Source organism: Patella vulgata, chromosome 3 (assembly GCF_932274485.2).
Source record: "Patella vulgata chromosome 3, xgPatVulg1.2, whole genome shotgun sequence".
NCBI classification, from domain to species: domain Eukaryota; kingdom Metazoa; phylum Mollusca; class Gastropoda; family Patellidae; genus Patella; species Patella vulgata.
This window is the reverse complement of record NC_065881.2, coordinates 6,668,404-6,692,442: the sequence shown is the minus strand read 5'-3', so window position 1 is coordinate 6,692,442 and position 24,039 is coordinate 6,668,404. Positions and strand designations below refer to the sequence as shown.

At 40.1% G+C, this 24,039-nt stretch overlaps 2 protein-coding genes across 3 annotated transcripts in view; one reads left to right on the top strand and one right to left on the bottom strand.

Annotated features, from left to right (window-relative positions):
- Positions 1-1,087: 1,087 nt before the first annotated feature.
- The window catches only part of LOC126815934 (protein phosphatase 1 regulatory subunit 3B), a 60,336-nt gene continuing 37,384 nt past the window's right edge, over positions 1,088-24,039 (top strand). The window contains exons 1-2 of one of the 2 annotated variants that reach the window (XR_008787442.1): positions 1,108-1,199; positions 11,613-12,237. The gene's annotated coding sequence lies outside the window, so the exon portion shown is untranslated. Of the gene's footprint in view, positions 1,200-11,612; positions 12,238-24,039 lie in introns of those variants that run through there. The other variant, XM_050542058.1, reaches the window with a different exon arrangement.
- LOC126815954 (methyltransferase-like 26) lies at positions 3,087-4,131 on the bottom strand. Its single transcript, XM_050542079.2, has one exon. The coding sequence runs from the start codon at positions 4,043-4,045 to the stop codon at positions 3,332-3,334; it is 714 nt and encodes a 237-aa protein (XP_050398036.1). The 5' UTR covers positions 4,046-4,131; the 3' UTR covers positions 3,087-3,331.

Below are 24,039 nucleotides of genomic sequence, written 5' to 3'. Positions count from 1 at the left end.
GGTGGATCCAAAGGGGAGCTTTGGGGGGCCGAACCCCCTCCTGCTCAGCTACATAAAAAAATTTGTAAAACAACTCTTTTTAAGAGAAAAGTGACACTAGACGTGTGCTTTATCCTTTATTGTCAGATGGTGGGATTGATTATGCATTTAGAGCACGAGATAATGATATAGGCATATGTGATATCAGGAGGTGGATCCAAATGGGGCTTTGGGGGTTGAAACACCCCCCTGCTCAGCTACCTAAAAAAATTTTTATCGTCAGATGGTGGGACGGGATAAGCATTCAAAGCGCAAGATAACAATATAGGCATATGTGATATCACAATTAATGCTTTGCATCAATGAAATTGAATCACAAAGCGATCGTATAAAATTCATTATAAAAACGGGGCGCTGGGTTTTTCTCTTTAAAAAGCTCAGTGAGCATGTATATACACCAAAATGACGAGAGTGACCATGTATTTCTAAAAAAATTCCAAGGCCGGGGGGAGTGAACCGCCCCTTCCCCATAGATACATTGTCTTAGGTACTGGGCATACCCCTCCTGCAAAAATTCCTGGCCTCTCCAAAGATACATGGTCTTCGGTACCTGGCAAACCCCCACCTGCGAAAATTCCTGGATCTGTTATCAGCATATACCACTTTTTAAAAAAGAAAAAATCTCAGACTGGATTGCCAGGTCGTGATGATATCTGTACTTTATTCTATAGATGTCATGCTGATTTGCGTACTTCAACATATCATGCATGTCTGACAAGTGCAAATCTTCCTGGCCACCCAAAGATACATGGTCTCAGGAACTGGGCAAACCCCCACCTGCGAAAATTCCTGGATCCACCCCTGTTGTTATCAGCATATAATACCAGACTGGAGTGCCAGGTCATGATGATATGTGTACTTTAGATGTACTAGATGCTCTAGATGTACTAACATTTCACCACATCATGCATGTGTGACAAGTACACATGTTTTAGTGTTTTTGGATGTTTTAGTGGAAACAAAAACAATATTATTGCCTTGACATAAAATTTGCCTTGAACTTGATGGTTAAAAAACAATTCATATAAGTTTGCCAGTCTTAATCTTACAGAATTTAGACTATTTCACATTGCAGTTCAGCTTCAGGCTCTGAAGCATCGCCATTTCATATTCATCGGTGGACTTCCGTTTAAATGGGGGGACATGTTTCACTAAGAGATGTAAGTATAAATGATTTCAGAATATTTGCTTTTATGTGAGAGAGAGAGAGAGAGAAATGGGGTTTAACGTCCACTCGACACAAACCGGGGATTCGAAACTACGCCAGTTGACTCAATGACAGACTTTATGGTACAGTGCTTTTATGTGACATTAGCCTGACTGTTGTATGTTTGAATCAGGGGCTTGGGTGGCTGAATGATTACTGCATTCAATCATATGGTCTGTCATTAAGTGGCATGGTTTCGATTCCCCGCTTGTATGTGACAAGGAATGAGGTCGCCTGTCTAACCTTGTGGGTTTTCTCCGGGTCCTCCCACTTCTAAAGATTCCTACGAGCAAGTGAATTATTGAAATGGAATTGAACCGTGTGTTAGTCCCGAAATTACGTAGTTTGTGTCAAGTGGACATTAAACCCCATTTCTTTCTCTCTCTTTTTTTTCAAATAACAACTTGAGCCATATCAGTTTTATTATATGTTATTACGGAATTGGAATAAAGCGGGGGGGGGGGGGGGCATATGCCATGCAGAAGTTATGAGGTAAATTTTGTCCAGACAGCGACACTACTACCTACTTTTATATCAAATTCCAACTGCCAAGGCATCTTTTATGTGCATGCCAATATCTACACAGGACCTAAGTTTTCCAGGGGTTGGATGGCCGAATGGTTAGCACGTGCGCGCTGTATCATAAGGCCTTTCATTGAGTCAACTGGCGTTTACACTATGAAAATTTAACCACGCCGTGGCTGGCACCGTGCCGAGACCACCTCACTTCAGTGGGCCCAATTGGCATGGTACTCAGTATGGCACGCTTATGTTTGATCCGATTACACTACAAAAACATTAACCGTGCCGTGCCTGGCACGCTTAAAATTTGTAATGTAAATAGGGTTTTAAATTCCTTGTCTGCCTCACACTAGGCGGAACTGAAGTTGGAAGAAACTGGTACTAGTCTAGCATCTTAAGCTATTGACTTCGAGTGACTTCTAAACCAGAATAAAAGTTCAGAGAAAGTGAGAGACATGGTTCAAAATATTTGCTCAACACAAACTAGGCCATATTGGGACTAACATATGGTTGAATTTTATTCCAATAAATAGCTTGTGTGTAGGCAGGTCTGGAAATAACGGTTTTAGATGCACCTGACAAAATGTTGACACTAACATTTTCAACTTAGTGCCGGACATGTATTAATAATATCAATAAAAAAGACAAATGAATCAGTGCTGGACAAAATGACAGGCACCAGAGGTTTTGTGCCTGACAAAGCCAGAATCTGTGTCTAGCATTGTCCGTGACAGGTGCCTTATTTCCAGGCTTGAACTCAGTGTAGGACTTATTCATGAACAGTGACCACCTTCACCAGAATACTGCCCATCAGTAATGAGCTACACCCACCCCCACTCATAGCTCGTCCACATGTATGACCTGGACGCATGTTCAAACAAAGAAAACGTTGGTGATATAAGGTCTACACCAGGAGCTAACCTGCAACCTCCAGGCTAGTGAGCCAGCGCCTTACCCACTTAGCCACAGTGGCTCCTCCCTGAGTAGCAGGAAAATTATAAAACATAGACTCTGTATTATACAACTGTGGAATTTTTAGTGAATTTTGAGTTGGTCCATTTTTTTGATGTCCGATTGGGTTTATTTCTAGTCAGTAATTTTCTGATCAAGATGGACATAATGGCATTATAAAAAGACTTTGAATTTAATTTTCACCTGTGCCATTTTTACAGTGCGATTATTAGCCTGTCTAAATCCATATCTAATGGATCTGTGGTGAATAGAGAGAGAGAGAGGGTTTAACCTCCACTGACACAAACTAGGTCACTTCGGGATTAACACATGGTTCAATTTTATTTCAATAATTTGCTTGCTCGTAGGGGTCTTTAGCAGTGGGAGGAAACTGGAGAAACCCATTAGGTTGGACAATCAACCTTGCTCCTTGTCAGGTACAACCTGGCGATCGAAACCACGGCAGCTAACTCAATGACAGATCCAATGAAATGAAAACAAATGGGGTTTAAGGTCCTACTGTTCTGCTTTGAGTGGGCTAATAAAAATGATTATGGTGAAGAAACTTTTTGACTGATTTACTAGGTTTAATAGAAACTTTGCATTAATTTCCTACTGTTTTACAAATACTAGAGTTTTGTTATTAGCAGGCATATCAACAACTTGATGTAATTTCAGTTGATTTTCTGTAGCAAGTGACTCAATGTCGTCAATGTCCCGTAATCCCCATGAAGAATTCTGTGATCTTAGAGAGCGATCAAATCTAACATTACTTTCTGGGCTAATAACTCCATGTACTGACATGGGCCCGTACATAAACAGAAATCCTTCTTTTTTTAATAATTTTCCAGCTGCCTTCATTAAACCTATTGCACACTGCCAAGGAGAGATATGAATTAGGTTTACATTGAGCAGTAAGTCACAAGAGTTTAAGGTTATTGTTGAAGGCATCCAATCTTCAACTGGTTGTGAAATATCTACCTGAACAGGTGGAAGTACGTTTGTAACACCTGAGTGTTTGATGTGAGCGCTTATGCTCTTGATATAATCTTTGTCATATTCACTTGGTTGCCAGAGTATCTGGGGTAGATGACTAGCAAAATAAATCACGTGCTGGCCAGTTCCTGACGATATCTCTAAAGCTTGTACCGGTAATTCTTTGTTTACATTTTCAGTAGCTGGCGAAACGCCCCCTTTAGGTGGAAAATACTTCTCAAGTACGTCTAAAATGGCTTCCTTATTTCTGTCAGCGGCAGGAAACATAATCATAGAGCTGTCACGTGCTACAGCTCCAACGTCCATGTAGTTTCGCTTTGAAATATTCATAATAAGTCGATGTAGATGAACAATTATATTTAACTTGTTTGTTGACGTTTGACGTTCTCCACTTCCGGTGTACTGTTTCCGGGTTACGTCCACGTGCGTGACCCTGGTTTTGTAACCTGAACTCAGACATTTAAAAATAATATGTTTATCTTATGTCTGTCTGTCACTGTGCTATTTTTATACGTCCACATTCATAATGTGAACGTATTATGCCGTCGCCCCTGTCTGTGTGTGTGTGTGTGTGTGTGTATGTATGTATGTGTGTGTGTGTGTCTGTGGTTCGCCTACAGGGCACAATTCTTCATGGATTTTCTTCAAACTTGGTATACTTATTCCTTATACCCCAAGGAAGATCCCTATTGTTTTTGGTGCATGCCCGACCCCCCGGGGCAGAGCCACGCCCATTTCTAGTATTTGTTTGTTTGTCGTCTACAGGCCACATTTCTTAACTAATAATCTTGAAACTTTGCATACACATTCTTTGTACCCTAAGGAACATCCCTATCGTTTGGGGTGCATGCCCAACCCCCAGGGGCAGAGCCACGCCCATTTTCTTTTCGTGTGTCTTTGTGTCGCCTACAGGGCGCAATTCTTACTGGATTTTCTTCAAACTTGGTATACTTATTCCTTATACCCCAAGGAAGATCCCTATTGTTTTTGGTGCATGCCCGACCCCCAGGGGCAGAGCCACGCCCATTTCTAGTATTTGTTTGTTTGTCGTCTACAGGCCACATTTCTTAACTTATAATCTTGCATACACATTCTTTGTACCCTAAGGAACATCCCTATCGTTTGGGGTACATGCCCAACCCCCAGGGGCAGAGCCACGCCCATTTCCCATTTTCTTTTCGTGTGTCTTTGTGTCGCCTACAGGGCGCAATTCTTACTGGATTTTCTTCAAACTTGGTATACTTATTCCTTATACCCCAAGGAAGATCCCTATTGTTTTTGGTGCATGCCCGACCCCCAGGGGCAGAGCCACGCCCATTCCTTATATTTATTTATTTGTTTGTCATCTACAGACCGCATTTCTTAACGTATCAACTTTACATATTTATTCCTTATACCCTAAGGATGATCCCTATTGTTTTTAGTGCATGCTCGCCTCCCCGGGGCAGAGCCACGCCCATTTTTGTATTTGTTTGTTTGTCGTCTACAGGCCGCATTTCTTAACGTATCATCTTGAAACTTTGCATACTTATTCTTTGTACCCTCAGGAACATCCCTATCGTTTTGGGTGCATGCCCACCCCCCAGGGGCAAAGCCACGCCCATTTTCTTTTTCTATGTGTGTGTGTCGCCTACAGACCACAATTCTTAATCAATTGTCTTGAAATTTTTTCATATGAATTGCTTATACCCTAACGATGACCCCTATTGTTTTTTTACCCCCAGGGGCAGAGCCACGCCCATTTTCTTTTCTTTTTATGTCTGTGTGTCACCTACAGGCCACAATTCTTAATCAATCGTCTTGAAAATTTTTCATATGAATTGCTTATACCCTAAGTATGATCCCTATTGTTTTTGGTGCATGCCCGACCACCAGGGGTAGAGCCACGCCCATCCCTTATATTTATTTATTTGTTTGTCATCTACAGATCGCATTTCTTATCGTATCACCTTGAAACTTAGCATACATATTCCTTCTATCCTAAGGAACATCCCTATTAGTTGTGGTGAATACCCAACCCCCAGGGGCAGAGCTACGCCCATTTTCTTTTTTTATGTCTGTGTGTCACTTGCAGACCGCATTTCTTAATCGATCATCTTGAAATTTTTTTTAGACTTATTCCTTATAGCCTAAGGCTACGTTTTTACACTTATTCCTTAATCCTAAGGCTGGCCTCTATTATTATTTTTGGTGCATGCTCAACCCCTTGGGACAGAGTCACGCCTAATGTTTGTGTGTCTTGTGTTTTGCCTACAGGCCGCAATTCTTAACCGATCCTTTTGAAATGGGGATACCTATTCTAAACGTCATGCTTTTAGAATAAAGACATCGATTGTTTTAAAATAAAAATTGTGTTCTGTTAATGTGAACGAAACGTTAAACTGATAGCAGTCCTACAACCCAGTTTTATTTCACAGACCCTCAATGCAAACTGGACCATATCAAACAAAACAGGAATGTGGACGTATATTGCTGCGTTAGCGATGCTCTTGTTAAATTTAACAACGGAGAAAATACACTGGTTATAGGACAAATAAAATAATAAAGTTGAGCGCTTGGTCATGGACTTTGTATTTTTTTGTACAATAGTGAAGTTTTAGTTTGAGCTATATTGTTCTATAGTTTTAATTTCTACTAATTAGTAATGGTAATTGCAATGAAATAAAATGAAATGGAGTTTAAAGTTACAATTTCATATTTTCTAAGTAAGTCAAAACATAATTATTTCTATGTCTTTTGCTCAATAGGTTGTCAACTCACTACGATCAAAGGTTATCTTTCTAACACTTAAAAATCTTCGCACCGGAAATAATAACACAATTACCTCGCTTGTTTTCCTATTCCCCACTATGGAATACGTTTGAATTTGAAGTTGAAAATGATATTTTTGCCAATTCCTCAACTGGCAATAGTGAATTATAAGATTAAATAGGATTATTCTTTAACAAGGCAGGACTGTTATAGATACATCTATTTTAGGGCTTTATTTTAATGTCATTGAGTCGACTGGCGTGGTTTCGAATCCCCAATTATACGTGGCAAATGTTAGTCCCGAAATGACCTAGTTTGTGTCGAGTGGACGTTAAACCCCATTTCTCTCTCTCTCTCTCTCTTTATTTTAATGCATTTTAAAAATATGAAATTGTAACTTTAACGTCCTATACTGTTCTACTCCATGGGCTAATGAAGACGGACATACACCGTGCAGTATGCTATGAGAGAAACTTTGCCCGGAAAGCGGCACTACAGCCTACTCTTATATCGAATTCCAACTGTCAGGGGATCTTTTCCGTGCACGCCAATGTATACACGGGACCTCAGTTTTTCGTCCCATCCGAACGACTAGACAGCTGTCCTTTTCAGGCCCTCCGCCCTGCATCGCTGACAAGCCCGGGGAACCACTAATAGTAATTGCCTGCTTCACATATTTTATAAAAAAAATTTAAAGCAGCAAAGTCTCTAGTCAGATTCATTTCCTTTTCATCAGCTTAAATCGTAATATAATTGTTGAATTAGCATATCAATTTAGCGGCATATTACATCATATTAATTTATTGTTGTACATTTTAGGTGATTATAAAAATATAAAATATTTTGATATTTATAGTTTCATCCGTTAGAGATAAATCTTGCCCATAGGCGTACGGGGAAATTTTTGACTGGGGGGGAGGGGGGTGGTTGGTGCCCAAAAAATTTAGTTAGGTTCTTAGTATGTTACATAATGATAATAATAAATTCGCTGTTAAATTGGACACATTCAAGAACACAATATTTTTTTTATACAACTTTTACAAAGTACAATTGTGTGCCGAAATTTTAACAGCATTTGGTGCCCAAAATGGGGGGGGGGGGGGCGGCCGCCCCCCCCCCCCCAGCTCGTACGCCTATGAGCTTGCCACCTGTCACAATGGGATCATCAAAGAAAACTTGAATGAAGTACTTACTGACCTAGTTAACGTTATATAACGTGAAGCGTGTATAGGTCAATATCACAGGCCCAATACCAGTAGGCCTATAGCTTGTGTTGATCCGGGGAAATTTACCTACGATATCATATTGAATGGCTATACATCTATTTGTTGAGACCAACTCAATTTTTGTCAAGGTCGCCGAGATGTAAATAAGCTTAGGACGCGTGCTTGTTGGCGAGATTGTAAGTTAGGATTAGGGCAAGGGTTAGGGTTTGGATTAGCGCTGGCCCAGTCCACATCTGTGACGGTTGACCAAACTTGAAGTTGGCCTTATCAATTAGATCTAGCCATATTGAATATTGATTGATAGTTCCCATGGCGGAAATGAGAATTCTCTGACTTGACTGAACAGCACCGACTACGTTTGCTACTTGTTTGAATTGGTAGATTATTTGAAGGGGGGGGGGGGATATGTGAATGACACAGTATTTTCTGAATGTCAAAGTGGCATCGAAGAGATACCATACCTATCTTGATGTGTTTCCAGAGCGCTCACCTTTTAGTTTCGGACACCCAGAACTCCATAGTCTTGAAGATTAGAATATGTGTCTGAATGACAGAGACTACGCACCTTTGTAATCTATCAATAAGATTTCTGAAATGTTATGACCGAATGTTTTATTCATTAAATCGGATCAACGACTGGGATAAAAAGAGAGAGAGAGAGAAATGGGGTTTAACGTCCACTCGACACAAACTAGGTCATTTCGGGACTAACAAATGGTTTAATTTTATTTCAATAATTCGCTTGCGCGTAGGGGTCTTTAGCAGTGGGAGGAAACCGGAGGACCAGAAGAAAACCCACGAGGTTGGACAGGCGACCCTACTCCTTGTCACGTACAACCGGGGATTCGAAACCACGCCAGTTGATTCAATGACAGACTTTATGATACAGCGCGCGCGTGCTAACCATTCAGCCATCCAACCCCCCGACTGGGATAAAGAAATCTTATACAAAATTTACCTGATTACGTCACTCTGCGATATTTCCCAGGTGGAAGCGGACGTTAAATACTCTTATTTACAACAAGAAACTACAATTTACATACGATCGGGGCTGCGGGGAATGCCAGCTGGCCCATTGCCAACAAAAATCGGTTTTTGTTTTGTTTTGTTTTTTGGAGGTGGGGGGGGGCTGTCTTTATATATTCGACATACTGATTGCGGTAGGCCTACCGTAGCCTACAATCTTAATAATATATAAACCGTCGTTTAAATTACTGTGTAATATGTAAATATTAGCTGGGTGGCTATATGGAATGAACACGCCCTATTAAGTAAGTCCGGAATTTCTTATCCTTGAACTAAGTTGAACTTGAACTTGACATTCAAATATTTTTTTCAGGGCAACGAACTTTACCAAAAGGGCAGCAAGCGATATTAAACTGACATGCGCAGACCGGTAATGAACTTTGACCCACCATGACGTCATTTAGAGTGACTTATGTCGTGGCCACATAATATAAACAGACTTTGGCTTGCAGCCCAGATAATAACAACTAAAAGTTCTGTGTGCAAAGTAAGCCTTATTATGTCGACCTTCGGTCCGCATTGTAATAGGGGAGTTGGATAGCCGAAGAGTTAGCGCGTGTGCGTTTGTATCATATATAAGGTCTGTCATTGAGTCAACAGGCGTGGTTTCGATTCCCGGTTGTACGTGACAAGAAATAGGGTCGTCTGTCCAACCTCGTGGACCTCCGGTTTCCTCCCACTGCTAAAGACCCCTACGCGCAAGCGATTTATTGAAATAAAATTGAACCATATGTTGATCCCAAAATTACCTAGTCTGTGTCGAGTGGACATATTCTTTGAATGGCATTTAGTAATTTGAACATAATCGAATAACACACTATATATGAATAACATTACTATGGTTTATTTCACTGCAACGTTTCAACAAGATTTCACAAGTCCTTATCAAGCATATACACAATAACACAAAATGTAGATACTACCGTCTAGCTCGCTAGCCTGGAGGTCGGGTGTTCGATCCCTGCATTGGCCGAGAAAGTTCATCCAGATTTTCCGGCGTTGTTCTCCCTTGTCAGTGATGCAGGACGGAGGGGCTGACAAGGAACGCTGTCTAGTCGTTCGGATGGGACGAAAAACCGAGGTCCCGTGTACACATTGGCGTGCACGTAAAAGATCCCTTGGCAGTTGGAATTCGATATAAGAGTAGGCCGTAGTGCCGCTGTCAGGGCAAAATTTCCCTCATTGCACACTGTATGGCGTATGCCCGTCTTCATTAGCCCAGGTTAGGAGCAGAACGGTAGGACGTTAAACTCCATTTCATTTCATTTCATTTCATTTCAGATACTACCGTTGCCAGTCAGTACGTCAGCTATTTGCTCAACCGGAGCTGTATGATAAAGTGCTAACATTTTTAAAAGAAACAAACTTTTACTCTCTCTCTCTCTCTCTCTCTCTCTCTCTCTCCGTATTGTGATAACGTCAGCTATTTCTCACCTGTTTTTAGATCTGCGTGTCATTTAAATGCTCTTATAATGTCTATAAAGATCCTGTTTATTTCGTGACATCTCGCATTACTGATGTGAGGAGGAGGGAATTACGTAGGATATCATGTTAAAATATTCCTGATCTGGCATGCTGTAAGACAACATATTACGTGTAAGACTAATCCAAAGTAGACTGAAGAAGAAATCTTTGTATTCAATCAGTTTGCACGAAAATAGATTCTAATACAAAAATAGACAGATGAAACATAAAAGTTCACCAAATGATTGTATGGTTAGAGCTAAATGATAAGGCCAGCTCAATTTTTCGTCATAGGTCACGAGATGTAAATGATAAAACCAGCTCAGTTTTTCGTCATAGGTCAATAATAATAATAATCTTTATTCACGAAAACCATCAGGTTACAAGAAATCATTAAATTTCATTTTACATTTTCATTATATTCATATATTAATTTCACATCAAACTATAAACGATTTAGATTTAATATTAATTGATATTATCTTATATATACATTTTATTAGACATCAGACTATTTCTTAACAGTATTTACATTTGTGGGACCGAGAAAAATGACAATATATATTCAATGAATGTTCATAATTTTAATAGTTCGTTATCCTTAACATGCAATAACTCATTCATTTTACGTGTGGATGGAAATTAGAAATAATATCTCTTTACATATTGAGACCTGTTTTCTGCAAATAATGAACACTCTAACATGTGAACAGGGCTAGCGCTAATTCCAACCCTAAACCTAACCATGGTTACAAATCTGCCTAAAATATCAGAAACTGCTTCAAAACGGTGCAGATTGTCACGGAACGCCAGGAATCTGACACTTTTCTTTTTCGCAGTCAAGATATTTGGCACCGATCTCGCAGAAACTCGTTGGGAAGGATGCCCACTGCTGCTCTAGCAATATGTCCAGTGATCGATCAACCGGATAATGTTTTCTTGAAGGGTTGCTGTTGATTGCCCACGTCACCGTCAAGGCTCTCTTTGCCCACGACACTGGCAATATGTCAAGTGGTCAATCAGCCATCACATGTCATGTACCCGGGAAATGTGTTCTTGAATGGTTGCTGCTGATGGCCCTCCAGGTCGCGGGTCACCATTAAGGTTCTCTGTGCCACGCTTAAATTCAACAGCCCATTTCTTTCCTATGGAAAAGGAAGGAACATCGGCATCACCCCCTAAAGCGGAGACCATGTCGCATGTATCTATGTTCGGGCTAATTTTCAGTTTTTCGGCTGCAGGTGCTTGATGACTGTCCTATAGCCAGATTTGTCCATTTCTGGGGATTTCAATGGACGAGTACACAAGATGGCCTTGTACGAAGACACTAATAACACTACAGTTACAGTTGTTATGTCTATGATTCATTCAATGATTGTACTTGTTGGTGGCAAAAGTTTGTGTCAACCCAATTGATCTATCTTTTTCAGGCTAAGAACTTTTTAGCCAACCGTCGTACATTCGATGGCCTACACTATATGAAGATCTGACCAGTTGTAGTGGAAGGTCGCGTCAGAGGTCATACGAGCGGCTTTTGACCTATGACGTCAGACATACGATTAACCAATGTTTCTAGTGGGTTACTGACTGTTTCATTGACTAATCCCTCACATCAACCAGAACGCGGGTTATATAACAACTCTTCCAGATCCTAGTGTAGTAAAGACAACTAAAACGAAATTTTGAACAATAAAAAACGAAACGAAATAGGACCTGTGTTTTAATCAGATTGGTGGAAAATTTGATATCCTCAGAAAACTGGCAATGACGCACAGGGACTTCTATGAATAAAACAAACCCACAATGTGGACAGTAGATAAAAAGTTACACACCACCACAAATATGTTACAACCCATAAAACAAGTTGCTCAAGTGCATAATGTCTTCTAGGAATAAAAAAAAGGAAACAAACCAAAACCATGTCTTGAATTGGTGAAATTATTGATTGACGCATTATTCAAGAGCTTAATCTGCCCTTTGCAGGTCTTTATTTTGGCTTCAAATGTCATTAAACTATTATTTAGACATTTATTCACATGACAGGCCTAGAATCAACGGGTGATGTAGATTTAAACGGATTGAAACACTTAATCTCGATTAACAAGTACCGTTGCTACGATAATAAACAATCTATACTACATCTTGTCAAAACTTCAAACAATGATAACTTTGCTGAGAATAAAGTAATTTGAATAAAATTTTCAATATTCACTTTTCATTATTTATTTTTGAACTATTATAGCAAGAACGACCAAATCTTTATCTAAAGCATCCTTAAGGGATTTAAAATGTCCGCTTTAAAAATTGATTTATGTATCATTCAATCTGATTAAAACAAAGATCCTATTTCGTTTCGTTTTTTATAGTTCAAAATTTCATTTTTTATAGTTTAAAATTTCATTTTACTTGTCTTTACTACGGTAGGAGTTGTTATATAACATGCGTTCTAAATGATGTGAGGAATTAGCCAATGAAGCGGTCTGTTACGGCGAGTTCTTGGCGTGCTGTGCACGGAACTGTGGGTAAACCACTAGAAACGTCAACGCTGATTGATTAATCAATGTCTGACGTCATAGGGTCAAAAACCGCTCGTATAACCCATGACGTGACCTCCCACTACAATTGGTCATTGTAGGCCATCGAAAGTATAAAAAAAAAAAACCGAAACGAAATATAGATCTGTATTTTAATCAGATTGTGTACCATCTATCAAAATGCAACACTATGTATGTATAACTAAGCTAATCATTTATCGTCTATATGTATATAACCTTTAATTAACATTATTATAATCCATGATCACATATCTCATAGTCTATCATCTAATTGGTGCGGTTTCCCCTTGTCAGTGGGGTAGGGCGGGTGGGGGGGGGGGGGCGTTGAACATGCTCAAAACAAAGGTCGTGACTCGGCGATCATTGGGGAGCATGGAGACCATAGCACGATATCTGGCGTTTACACCACGCTTTTAGCACGCATATGGCGATGTTGACGCGCTCTGAGACCATTTTCCGTCGCCGTAGCAGCGCGGTAAAGACGCCACCCAGGTCTGACGGGGGTATAAGAGACGTACAGCGTTTAATCGTTCGGATAGGACAAAAACCTAACATGCACGTAAAAGACTCCTTGTCAGTTGGAATTTGAAATAAGAGTAGGCCGTAGCGCCACTTTCCGGGCGAAATTGTCTCCCATAGCCCGTCTTCTTTATCCCAGTCGGCGTAGAACAGCAAGGCGTTAAACCCCATTTCATTTCATCTCCCATTGTTTTGATGTATGTAAATTAAATTAACCGTGTTGTAACCGATGATTTCAGACATGACACCTCACAGTCTACCATCTAATCCGATCGTAATATCACAAATCTGACAACATTATTATTATTATTGATACTTATATAAACCTATATAGCTTACAGGTGTAATCATTGGTCATTGGGTCAGTCAGAGAGTTCACCAAGGTCCCATAACAATACCTATATGACCCTATATTAATTATAGATCTAAAATCCATTAAAGGGGCTAAACCTCTAACTCAATATTTTCTATAACATTGCAAATTAAAAACACGAATTAGAATTCAATATTGGTCAGTGCATTCTATGGTTTCGGGTGCCATTTGTAATGAACAAAGAAAAACAACCTACAAGACAACGCGGAGCGGAAGTAATTAGTAATGGCTGATTAAAAAATGACAAAATAATAATTACAATAACGTGGAGAATTATGACAGTATACAATATACTGCCATAGATAGGGTGACCCACCATAAATAAATATCTCCATATATCTCGACAATTACGCCACAATATTTATATATATGCCAAGCCCCAAATCAGTTTCACACAATTATAGTCACTAAATAAACGATCATGTTGTACTTAATAAGCTATGACTATTAATCATGTATAAATAATAGACTGAAAACTGGTTCCAAGAGTCGTCCATAACATCCAGACACTTTTGAGTAAAAGATAGGTTACGTGCCCTTGTTTTGAAATTAGTCTCGCTTAACCAGTCTATCGACCATTCTACGTCTGATTGACACGTCGGGATAATCAAGACTACTTTTTTTACGAAACATAACAGAAAGCTAGAACAAGAAATTGAATTTAGAAATAAGCACATTAGGTAGCTCAACAATCGTTTTAAGAAGCTTGTAAAAGTAAAATGAAACTACTGCTAGTATCATGTTCCTGTCTAACCCGAGTGATTCAGAGATATTATTTGTACTAAACCAAAAGATGCCGCCCTTAACGGTACAGTTAATATAGAGCGATTTAAAAAATGAAACGAACGTAATTTCTAAATCTGCTGTAATAACCAAGAAGCTTAATTTTACTGCTATTCAAAATCGTCAACAATAAATTTTTTACGGCTGTAATAGTTGATAGATTTGTAGAGAATTGCACGTGCCATGGCTATTTATAGTATCATACTGTCAGAAAGTTGGTCTCGGCACGCTTCAGTGGTAGTCTCGAACTATCAGCGGTGGACTGTATTTCTGTGAGTACATGGGTCACCCTACCATAGAGAATGGGCTAAGCAGGTCTAAATGACTTGTCAATCAGTTTGCTTTATTCACATATTTCACTGCACATAACTGATTAGAAATTACAATTTGTTTTTTTAAACATTGAACGTAGATCACTTTATGTACATTGCAATTACATTAATATGTGCCTTTAGACCGATTTTCTTCTATTTTAAGGTTCCAAAAAATAGAGCAATACACCCTTTAATCGCGAATCCTACATACCTTTTTACATCATACTACAATGAATTTTCAACAGCCAAGCCAGTCCGATTTACCATGCCTCTCGATGTAACCCTAAGGCAGGGAAGGGCTGGGTTTCGGTCCGTCGGACTTGGCCAGATGTCACAGAGGGCCCAGAGACCCATTGGCTCCGATTAAAAGAACCTGCTTCAGCAAGTTAAAACAAGAAACATGATCCGAATTCACAGCCACCCATCAATTTAATCTGATTAAAACACAGATCCTATTTCGTTTCGTTTTTTTATAGTTGTAAATTTCGTTTTACTTGTCTTTACTACACTAGGATCTGGAAGTGTTGTTATATAACCCGCGTTCTGGATGATGTGAGGGATTAGCCAATGAAACGATCTGTTACGGCGTGCTTTTGGCGTGAGGTGCGCGGAAACGTGGATAACCCATTTGAAACATCAACGCTGATTGGTTAATCAAATGTCTGATGTTAAAGGATCAAAAGCCGCTCGTGTGACCTGCCCCCCCCCCCCCCCCACAACAACCGGCCAGATCTTCATGTAGTAAAGGCCATCGAAAGTATAAAGAAACGAAACGAAATATAGATCTGCATTTTAATCCGATTGCCATCAATTGTATGCGGAATTAGTACACCTGCCAACGTTCTGCGGTATGCTTGTTATAGGAATGTTCGGCTATTTTAAAGAGGTATTTACATTCAGAGAAATGCATAAATGTTAGGCAGAAATAAGATAAAATGGAATTGGGTATATAATGTTATCTTTCTACAACAACTGGTCTAATGTAGACCAGCATACCCAGTGCATTGTGCTATGAGCGAAATTTTGCCAGAACAGCGGCGTTTCTGTTGCTTCTTACCAGGCCATTGTCCTGCGAACGCCAAGGGCAACCCCGACTGGAATATTCTAAGGTTATTTATCAGTCTACGCCGGAATCGAACCCGGGACCTTACTCGTTGTTTCTTTTTATAAGCAAATAGTCTGGAACAAAACTAGGAATTCTTTTATAATTCAATTCTTTTCGACATCCATTTTGTGTTTAACATTAAGTACTGTTAATTAAAGATACATTAGTTAAGAGTTTAATAAAGTGTTGGCCATTCGTGCTATATTAATCCAAAAATAGATGATACAAAAGGAAATATTGAAAATGTCAGTCAAATTACTTTATTCTGAACGGAGTTGTCACTGTTGGAAATTTGGCCTAGAAATAGGCATCAACTGTGTCCGCGCCGTCTACGCGAATTGCCGATCGTTTGATTGACAGACGATAACTCCACCCACATTTTCTCGAATATCAAGTAAAATTCTCAATGGCTATGGTACCCTCGCTTGGTAGGCCTTTCACCGGAAGTCTCCGGTGGTAACGTCAGTGACTAAAGGTAAACGTTGATTTAATTTTAAATGGACGACGGACTGTTTAAATCCAAACTGTATCCAAGCCATCCGTGGGTGTACAGAGTTGATTTTGAGCTTGTCATGTAAATAAAGGTCTAATTAATAATTTCTATAACATCTGAAGCCTAAATAAAGACTTGTAATAGGCAGATGTAGCTCTTGCATAATGTGTGTTTAACCTTCCGTCATTTTACGGAATAATGTTTGTTTAACATAATCCCAATCACACGGTGTTATAACAGGCGAATATCAACATAATTATCGCGATAAACCCTTCTTCCTCTATCTGTTACACAAAATACCGGTCTTTAGGTCACCTGTTACACTAATCTCCACTGGTCAAATACACTTATCATTCTCTGACCATGACTTCAGTGGCTGGACAATCACGTGATCAGAGCACTGGGCTGGCATGTTATACAGGTATAGAAAGCATGTTACCAGACAAGACTACTATAATTGGTTAGTGCTAAATGATAAGGCCAGCTCAATTTTTCGTCATAGGTCACGAGATGTAAACAGGGCTAGTGCTAATACCAACCCTAACCCTGGACCTAGCTCCATTCCTTACCTTAACCCTAACACCTACAATCTCGCCAACAGTCACGTGCCCTAACCATATTTACATCTCAACGACCTTGACAACAATTGAGCTGGCCTTAACAAATAGATGTAGCCAGTATAATTATAGAGTTATAACGGTATATGGTTTACGACAACCGCGTATAGATGATTGTTGATAATTCATAATGTTTAATAATGGACTCTCCATGTTGTTTGTCTTTGGACGAGTTACATTCCTTTATCTACTTATAAATTAAGATATGTAGGGCTTTACGACAGGAACTCCATCATTAAGATTATCTGTAGGTCTCTTACGACAGGAACTCCATCTTAAGTCGCATATAACCGCCAAGTAGATCAGTTTGATGTAGTCACCGCAGAGATCATAATAACACCATTGTCACGATTCATAATTCCAGTGGCAGGCTCCGCTTTAAAAAATAGTTCTGAGATAAAGTGCCAGCTTTAGTGTAATTCGTACTGGAAATAGATGCGTGAGTAAAGAGATTAGTATTGGTTTTTATGAAAGTAATCTTATTCCTGTCAAATTAATCCGTACTGGGTAATCATTCTGTAGATGTATTATCAAGACCAACAACGAGGTAGGTTCAAACTTTTTATTAAAAAAATTCATATACAGTTTTTTAATTAATGCCCTCCGTGACGTAATGCGTGAATAATGGTTCAGAATCACGTGAAAAAAATAAACTAATTAAAATGTCATTCATGATAATTGACTTAGTGACGACTAGCTGCAATATTTGTAGCGGTGATAATTCTTATTTACTGCTACAATGAATACACTATTCGAGGCTTTGCGCAAGTAAAATTGCAAAATTTTCAACACATATCATCACAGTTTGCATGAAAATATGTAATTATGTTACAAATAGTGAAGACTTGAATATTAAAATCTTAATCTTATCTTACCGAACAGTTTTTCTGTATTTTCGTGTGACCTGAAATCACGTGATTCTGGTTCGGTGGCCATATTAAAATGAACAGAAATTTCGCATAGCAGTTAACTTTATTCACATCATATAATTATGCGGTAAAGTTTCACCTTTATTTCAGTGGGAATTGGTTTATTATATGTTAAGCTATGTACAGTACAGTTTGGGGCCCGTATAATTGGAAATTAAGGGAGTTATCGGCCAGAAATTCTTTTGTAGTCAAATGACTACAAAACGTGCTCATAAAAAGGCCTTAGAAGCAAGAGAGAGAGAGAGAGAGAGAGAGAGAGAGATGGGGTTTAACGTCCACTCGACACAAACTAGGTCATTTCGGGACTAACATATGGTTCTTTAGCAGTGGGAGAAAACCGGAGGACCCGGAGAAAACCCACGAGGTTGGACAGGCGACCCTACTCCTTGTCACACGTACAACCGGGGAATCATCGAAACCCACCAGTTGACTCAGTGGCAGACTTTATGATACAGCGCGCACGTGCTAAGCATTCAATTACGTTTCAAAAGTTAATAAATGTTTGATTTAGTTTATATCTAGTGGACGTTGACCCCCCCCCCTCCCTCCCTCCCTCTCTCTATCTCTCTCTCTCTCTCTCTCTCTGTTTCATTTGGCTATAACGAACCGAGGGAATACGTGTAATATAGCACGACTATAACATTGATTATATCATAAATAATAACTTTTTGGCATGTATTCTTCTAATAAGAACCTGAAAAAATTATATTGATTTTTGAAAGAAGTTGATAGCTTCCGAAATTAGAAGAAAGTTGAATCTTTCATTTTAATAATGACATTAACGTGATATCGCATAATATATCATCCTGCCTATTATTGGATACAATGACTAATTTCTCGATTTTATTTTTTTTAACATTTCTATATAGAGCCCTTATGGCGATGTACGGATGGATTAAAGGGACACTGTGCTAAAATTCTGTTAAGGCCTTTCAGCAAAAGGGGGGTTGGATGGCCGAGTGGTTAGCCTGTCATTGAGTCAACTGGCGTGGTTTCGAATCCCCGGTTGTGCGTGACAAGGAGTAGGGTCGCCTTCCAACCTCGTGGGTTTTCTCCGGGTCCTCCAGTTTCCTCCCACTGCTAAAGACCCCTACGCGTGTTTCATGGCGAGTTCACTGAAGAGGTCAAATGCTTTATGGGGCACCTTTGTATAAAAATATTTTTTTTATAGAAAACTAAATCAGGACTGCTCTCTTTTATTTTGACCCCCCCCCCCCCAAAAAAAAAACAAACAAACCCAAAAACGTCACGTGTATGTTGGTTGGTGTGACAACTTCTGGTTTTGATTTTTGAAAACCAAAAACGCCAGTTTGGTTTGAAGAAGTTTTCCCTGTTATTATCAAGTATTAGTTTTTACGAGGCAGTATTCTCAATTTAATAACTGGAGATATTATTGTCGTGATTATAGATTTGTTGTCACCAAGCCATTAATATACAATGTATTATAAATTTATAATATAGATTGTTGTAGAAAGGAAATGAAAGGAATATGTTTCAAGGTCCCAACATGAATATATCCGTCCTTTTAATATGCTATGTTGCAGGCCCGTATTAAAGCCGGGGGTGGGTAGGCTGGGCTGCAGAAAAGGGCCCCCAATATTGAAAGGAGCCCCCAAATTAGTTCTAAAAAACACACGGTACTATAAATAAATATGTCAATTATTATGTTGTGGCAAATAAATCTATTTATTTATCTACCATATTGACATGTTTGTGTGAGTGTGATGAACAATGAGCAGAATCTGCCTCTTTTTCGCCGTTGATGCAAGAGCCCCGTGACATTTTCAGCCAGGGGCTCCATGCAAGCTCAAGCTCTCATCAGATTTATAGCCTACGACTTGGTTTTGTTCATTCGGCGATAAAATTAAACAGCTAAAAATTATCTTTTTATTACCGGTACATGTTTTGTATAATAAATGTTAGCGCTAGGAAAAACTCAATCTGATTAAAATGCCGATCTATATTTCGTTTCGTTTTTTTTATACTTTCGATGACTTACACTACATGAAGATCTAACCGGTTGTAGTGGTAGGTCGGGTCAGAGGTCGTAGGAGCGGCTTTTGACCCCATAACGTCAGACATTGATTAATCAATTAGCATTGACTTTTCTAGTGGTTTACACATAGTTCCGTGTATGGCACGCCAAGAAATCGCCGTAACAGACTGTTTCATTGGCTTATCCCCCACGTCGACCAAAACTCCAGTAATATAATAACTCTTCCAGACCCTAGTGTAGTAAAGACAAGTAAAACGAAATTTTGAAATATAAAAAACGAAACGAAATAGGATCGCCTGTTCAACCTCGTGGGTTTTCTCCGGGTCCTCCGGTTTCCCCCCACTGCCAAAGACCCCTACGCGCAAGCGAATTATTGAAATAAAATTAAACCATATGTAAGTCCCGAAATGACCTAGTTTGTGTCGAGTGGACGTTAAACCCCATCTCTCTCTCTCTCTCTCTCTCTCTCTCTCACTCTCTCTCTCTCTACAAAATGAGAAGAACTTTGTGGGTTGGCAACCTATCCTGTATTCTGAATATACCCCAATTACACAGGCATCCTTATGCATATGTAAATAGTATGGTAATATAATTATATAATTGAAACACATTATCCTACTGATATGAATAAAATGATTACTAGAGCAGAAAGCAGGGGATTACCCTTATTCAAGACGTTTATTTGGTAAACAGGGTTAGTCCTTATTAAGCTTAAAGCGGGTCGTTGTAGTAGTCGATAGGTAGGCCTCTGGCATTTCGACACGAATGTTTCATATCCGGGATTATTCAAGTCTCGTTCACACGTGCCAAGGCTGGCGCCCGCGGGGCTGACAAGTAAAGTGTAGATTACCTAATCGATCGGATGGGACGAAAATACGAGATTTACCCGTGTGCACATGGCATTTGGAATCCGAAAAGTACAAGTCGGAAACACAACTGACGGGGCAAAGCTTCAAATGGTAGCCCAAACAAATTACAAAACAAAATGAGCCAAACTCCATTGTCACGCCCGTCCAAACGACATTAATATTCGGAGCTTTAATCTAACGACTATGTAGTCCCTTGGGGACTGTCCCCAAGGCAAATTTTACACTAATAAACACAAATATTATGCAAATTGTTGGGGAGCTGAAGAAATTCCCGTTTCCGACGGTTCTGTTTATATTCACACACTTCCTATCACTGTTTACGTTTGGGGGGTTGGATGGCCGAATGGTTAGCCCGTGCGCGCTGTAACTTAAGGTCTGTCATTGAGTCAACTGGCGTGGTTTCGATTCCCTGGTTGTATGTGATAAGGAGTAGGGTCGCCAGCCCAACCTTGTTGGTTTTCTCCGGGTCCTCCGGTTTCCTCCCACTGCTAAAGACCCCTACGCGCAAGCGAATTGTTGAAATAAAATTGAATCATGTGTTAGTCCTGAAATGACATAGTTTGTGTTGAGTGGACGTTAAACCGCATCTCTCTCTCTCTCTCTCTCGCTCTCTGTTTACGTTTTGGTTTTGACACGGTTGACAACGGCAAATCACACATACCTGAATTCAGTGAATTGACAATAGAAAGTGGAAAGACACAACGAAAGAATAAATAAAACGTCTGTGCACACTGTTTGCAACAGCAAAGAGAGGTTTCGCTGTAATTCAATGTTCTTCACCCCCTCTATTGGAAAATGGAGCCACGGGGGTTAAGTAAGTAAGTAAGACGCTGGCTCGCTAGCTAGGGGGTCGCGGGTTCGATCCCGCGGTTGACCGAGGAAGTCCATCGGATGGGACGAAAAATCGAGGTCCCTTGTACACATTGGCGTGCACAAAAAAGATTCCCTGGCAGTTGGAATTCAATACAAGTGTAGACCGTAGCGCCGCTGTCCGGGTAAAATTTCCCTTATAGCAACACAGCATATGCCCGTCTTCATTAGCCCATTCGGGACGGAATAGTAGGACGTTAAACCCCATTTCATTTTATTTTCTGTTTGAAATCTCTATACAAAACAACAGACGATAAATAACTCTATCTGGAAGAAATAGAGCGAAACTCTTTCACAGTGCGCATTGTTCCTGCTAACTATGTTTATCCATCAGGTTATTATTTATTTATATCGTAGAATTATAAGATCCATATATCACATGGAGCGTAAAGGGCGCTTTAATGACAACGTATAGCGTAATTAATTAAGCGCTATAATATTATGGGGATGCAAAGAAAGAAAGAAAGAGAGAGAGAGAGAGAGAGAGAGAGAGTAACGTCCACTCGACACAAACTAGGTCATTTTGGGACTAACATGGTTCAATTTTATTTTAATAATTCGCATGCGCGTAGGGGTCTTTAGCAATGGGAGGAAACCAGGGGACCTGGAGAAAACGCACGAGGTTGCACAGGCGACCCTACTCCTTGTCACGTACAACCGGGGATTCGAAACCACGCCAGTTGACTCAATGACGGAAAGTATGATAAAAAGCGCACGCGCTAACCATTCGACCAACCAACTCCCTTGGGACGCATGAACCATTTAGTGGAATATATACTATTCAAAAAAAGTAGGGGATATTTGATTTTTAAGTGTTATCAAAGTCACCTAATGAAACTGACGAAGAAACAAATGACAAAATGAAATGAAGTTCACATTCATCGATTTATTCCAAATGATCGTTAGACTAAGTAAGGCACAGACTGACCATTATAAGGGTAAAATGATACCCGGGGTCAAACAGCAAAGTTACCACAGCATCACAACCAAGTCAGTAACGGGTAAATCCTCCTCTGTTTGCCAAACAAGCATTGATCCGACGTGGCATACTCCTAATGAGACGTCTAAGGTCATTTTGGTCCAGATTGTCCCATTCCTGTTGCAACGCAGCAGCAAGTTCTTGGACATTGGCAGGACGTTGTTGACGTTGACGTAACCTCTGTCCAAGCATGTCCCAGACATGCTCGATGGGGGAGAGGTCGGGACTCAGTGCTGGCCAAAGTAATGTGGTGATGTTCTGTTGTTGGAGGTAACCTGTAACGATCCTGGCCCTGTGACATCTTGCGTTGTCATCCTGGAAGATGAAACGGCGGCCATGACGTCGTGCGAACGGCACAACATGGACTGCCAAGATGTTGTCCCGGTAGTACTGGCCTGTAACACGCCCTGCAACAACATGTAAAGCCGTTCTTCCAGCAACAGTGATGCCTCCCCACACCATAACAGAACCACCCCCAAATCGATCATGTCTGATGACGTTAACGTCTTGGAAGCGCTCGTTTCGACGACGCCACACCCTCCTACGTCTGTCCAAAAAATCAACAGTGAACCTTGACTCATCTGAAAACATCACATTGCTCCAGCGTCGATTATCCCAGTGTTGACGATCCCTACACCAACGACGTCTTGCCTGAATGTGATGATCTCTCAAACAAGGGATCACGCGAGGACGTCGGGCGCGAAGGTGACCCCTATGCAGTCGATTCCGAATCGTCTGGCCACTCACTCTCACACCAGTGTCTGTTTGAAGACGAGCGCTGATCTGATTTGCTGTGATGACACGATTTCTCAAGGCCAAGGTACGGATAAATTGATCCTGGGCTTGAGTTGTCGCCCTTGGTCGACCTGAGCGTGGTCTGTCCTGTACAGATTGTGTATCACGGTATCTGGACCATAGCCTGCTTATGACAGACTGAGAAACATTCATCGTCCGCGCCACAACCGCCTGTGTTGTGCCGATCTGTAGCATGCCAAGGGCACGTAACCTTTCATTTTGGGTAAGCCGACGCATATCAAAATTTGTTTTCTGGTCACTAAAACAATTAAACTGATGTTTCCACCCTGGAATTCAATGCCACAATGACTGTAACATTCAAAGTCAGAGTCGTGCAAATCTTGGGTTGGACCCCCATGATGATCCCAAGCATCACCTGCATTCCATGCGGTAGCTATTGGTGCGTTTGGGCGTCACATGTAACTGGAAATGTTTCTTCTGTTAGGTTCTATAGTGACTTTTTTCGTAGTCATTTGCATATTTTAGTATTATGCCCCCAAATTCAAATATCCCCTACTTTTTTTGAATAGTATATAACAAGATACCTGAAAATGTTCAATGCGTTACCTTCATTACTATTGCAGTAAACAAATAATGGCTTTTCGGGCACATCATTCAAATTGATTTTTAGATATCGTAATTAGAAGTTCTTTTTTTTTT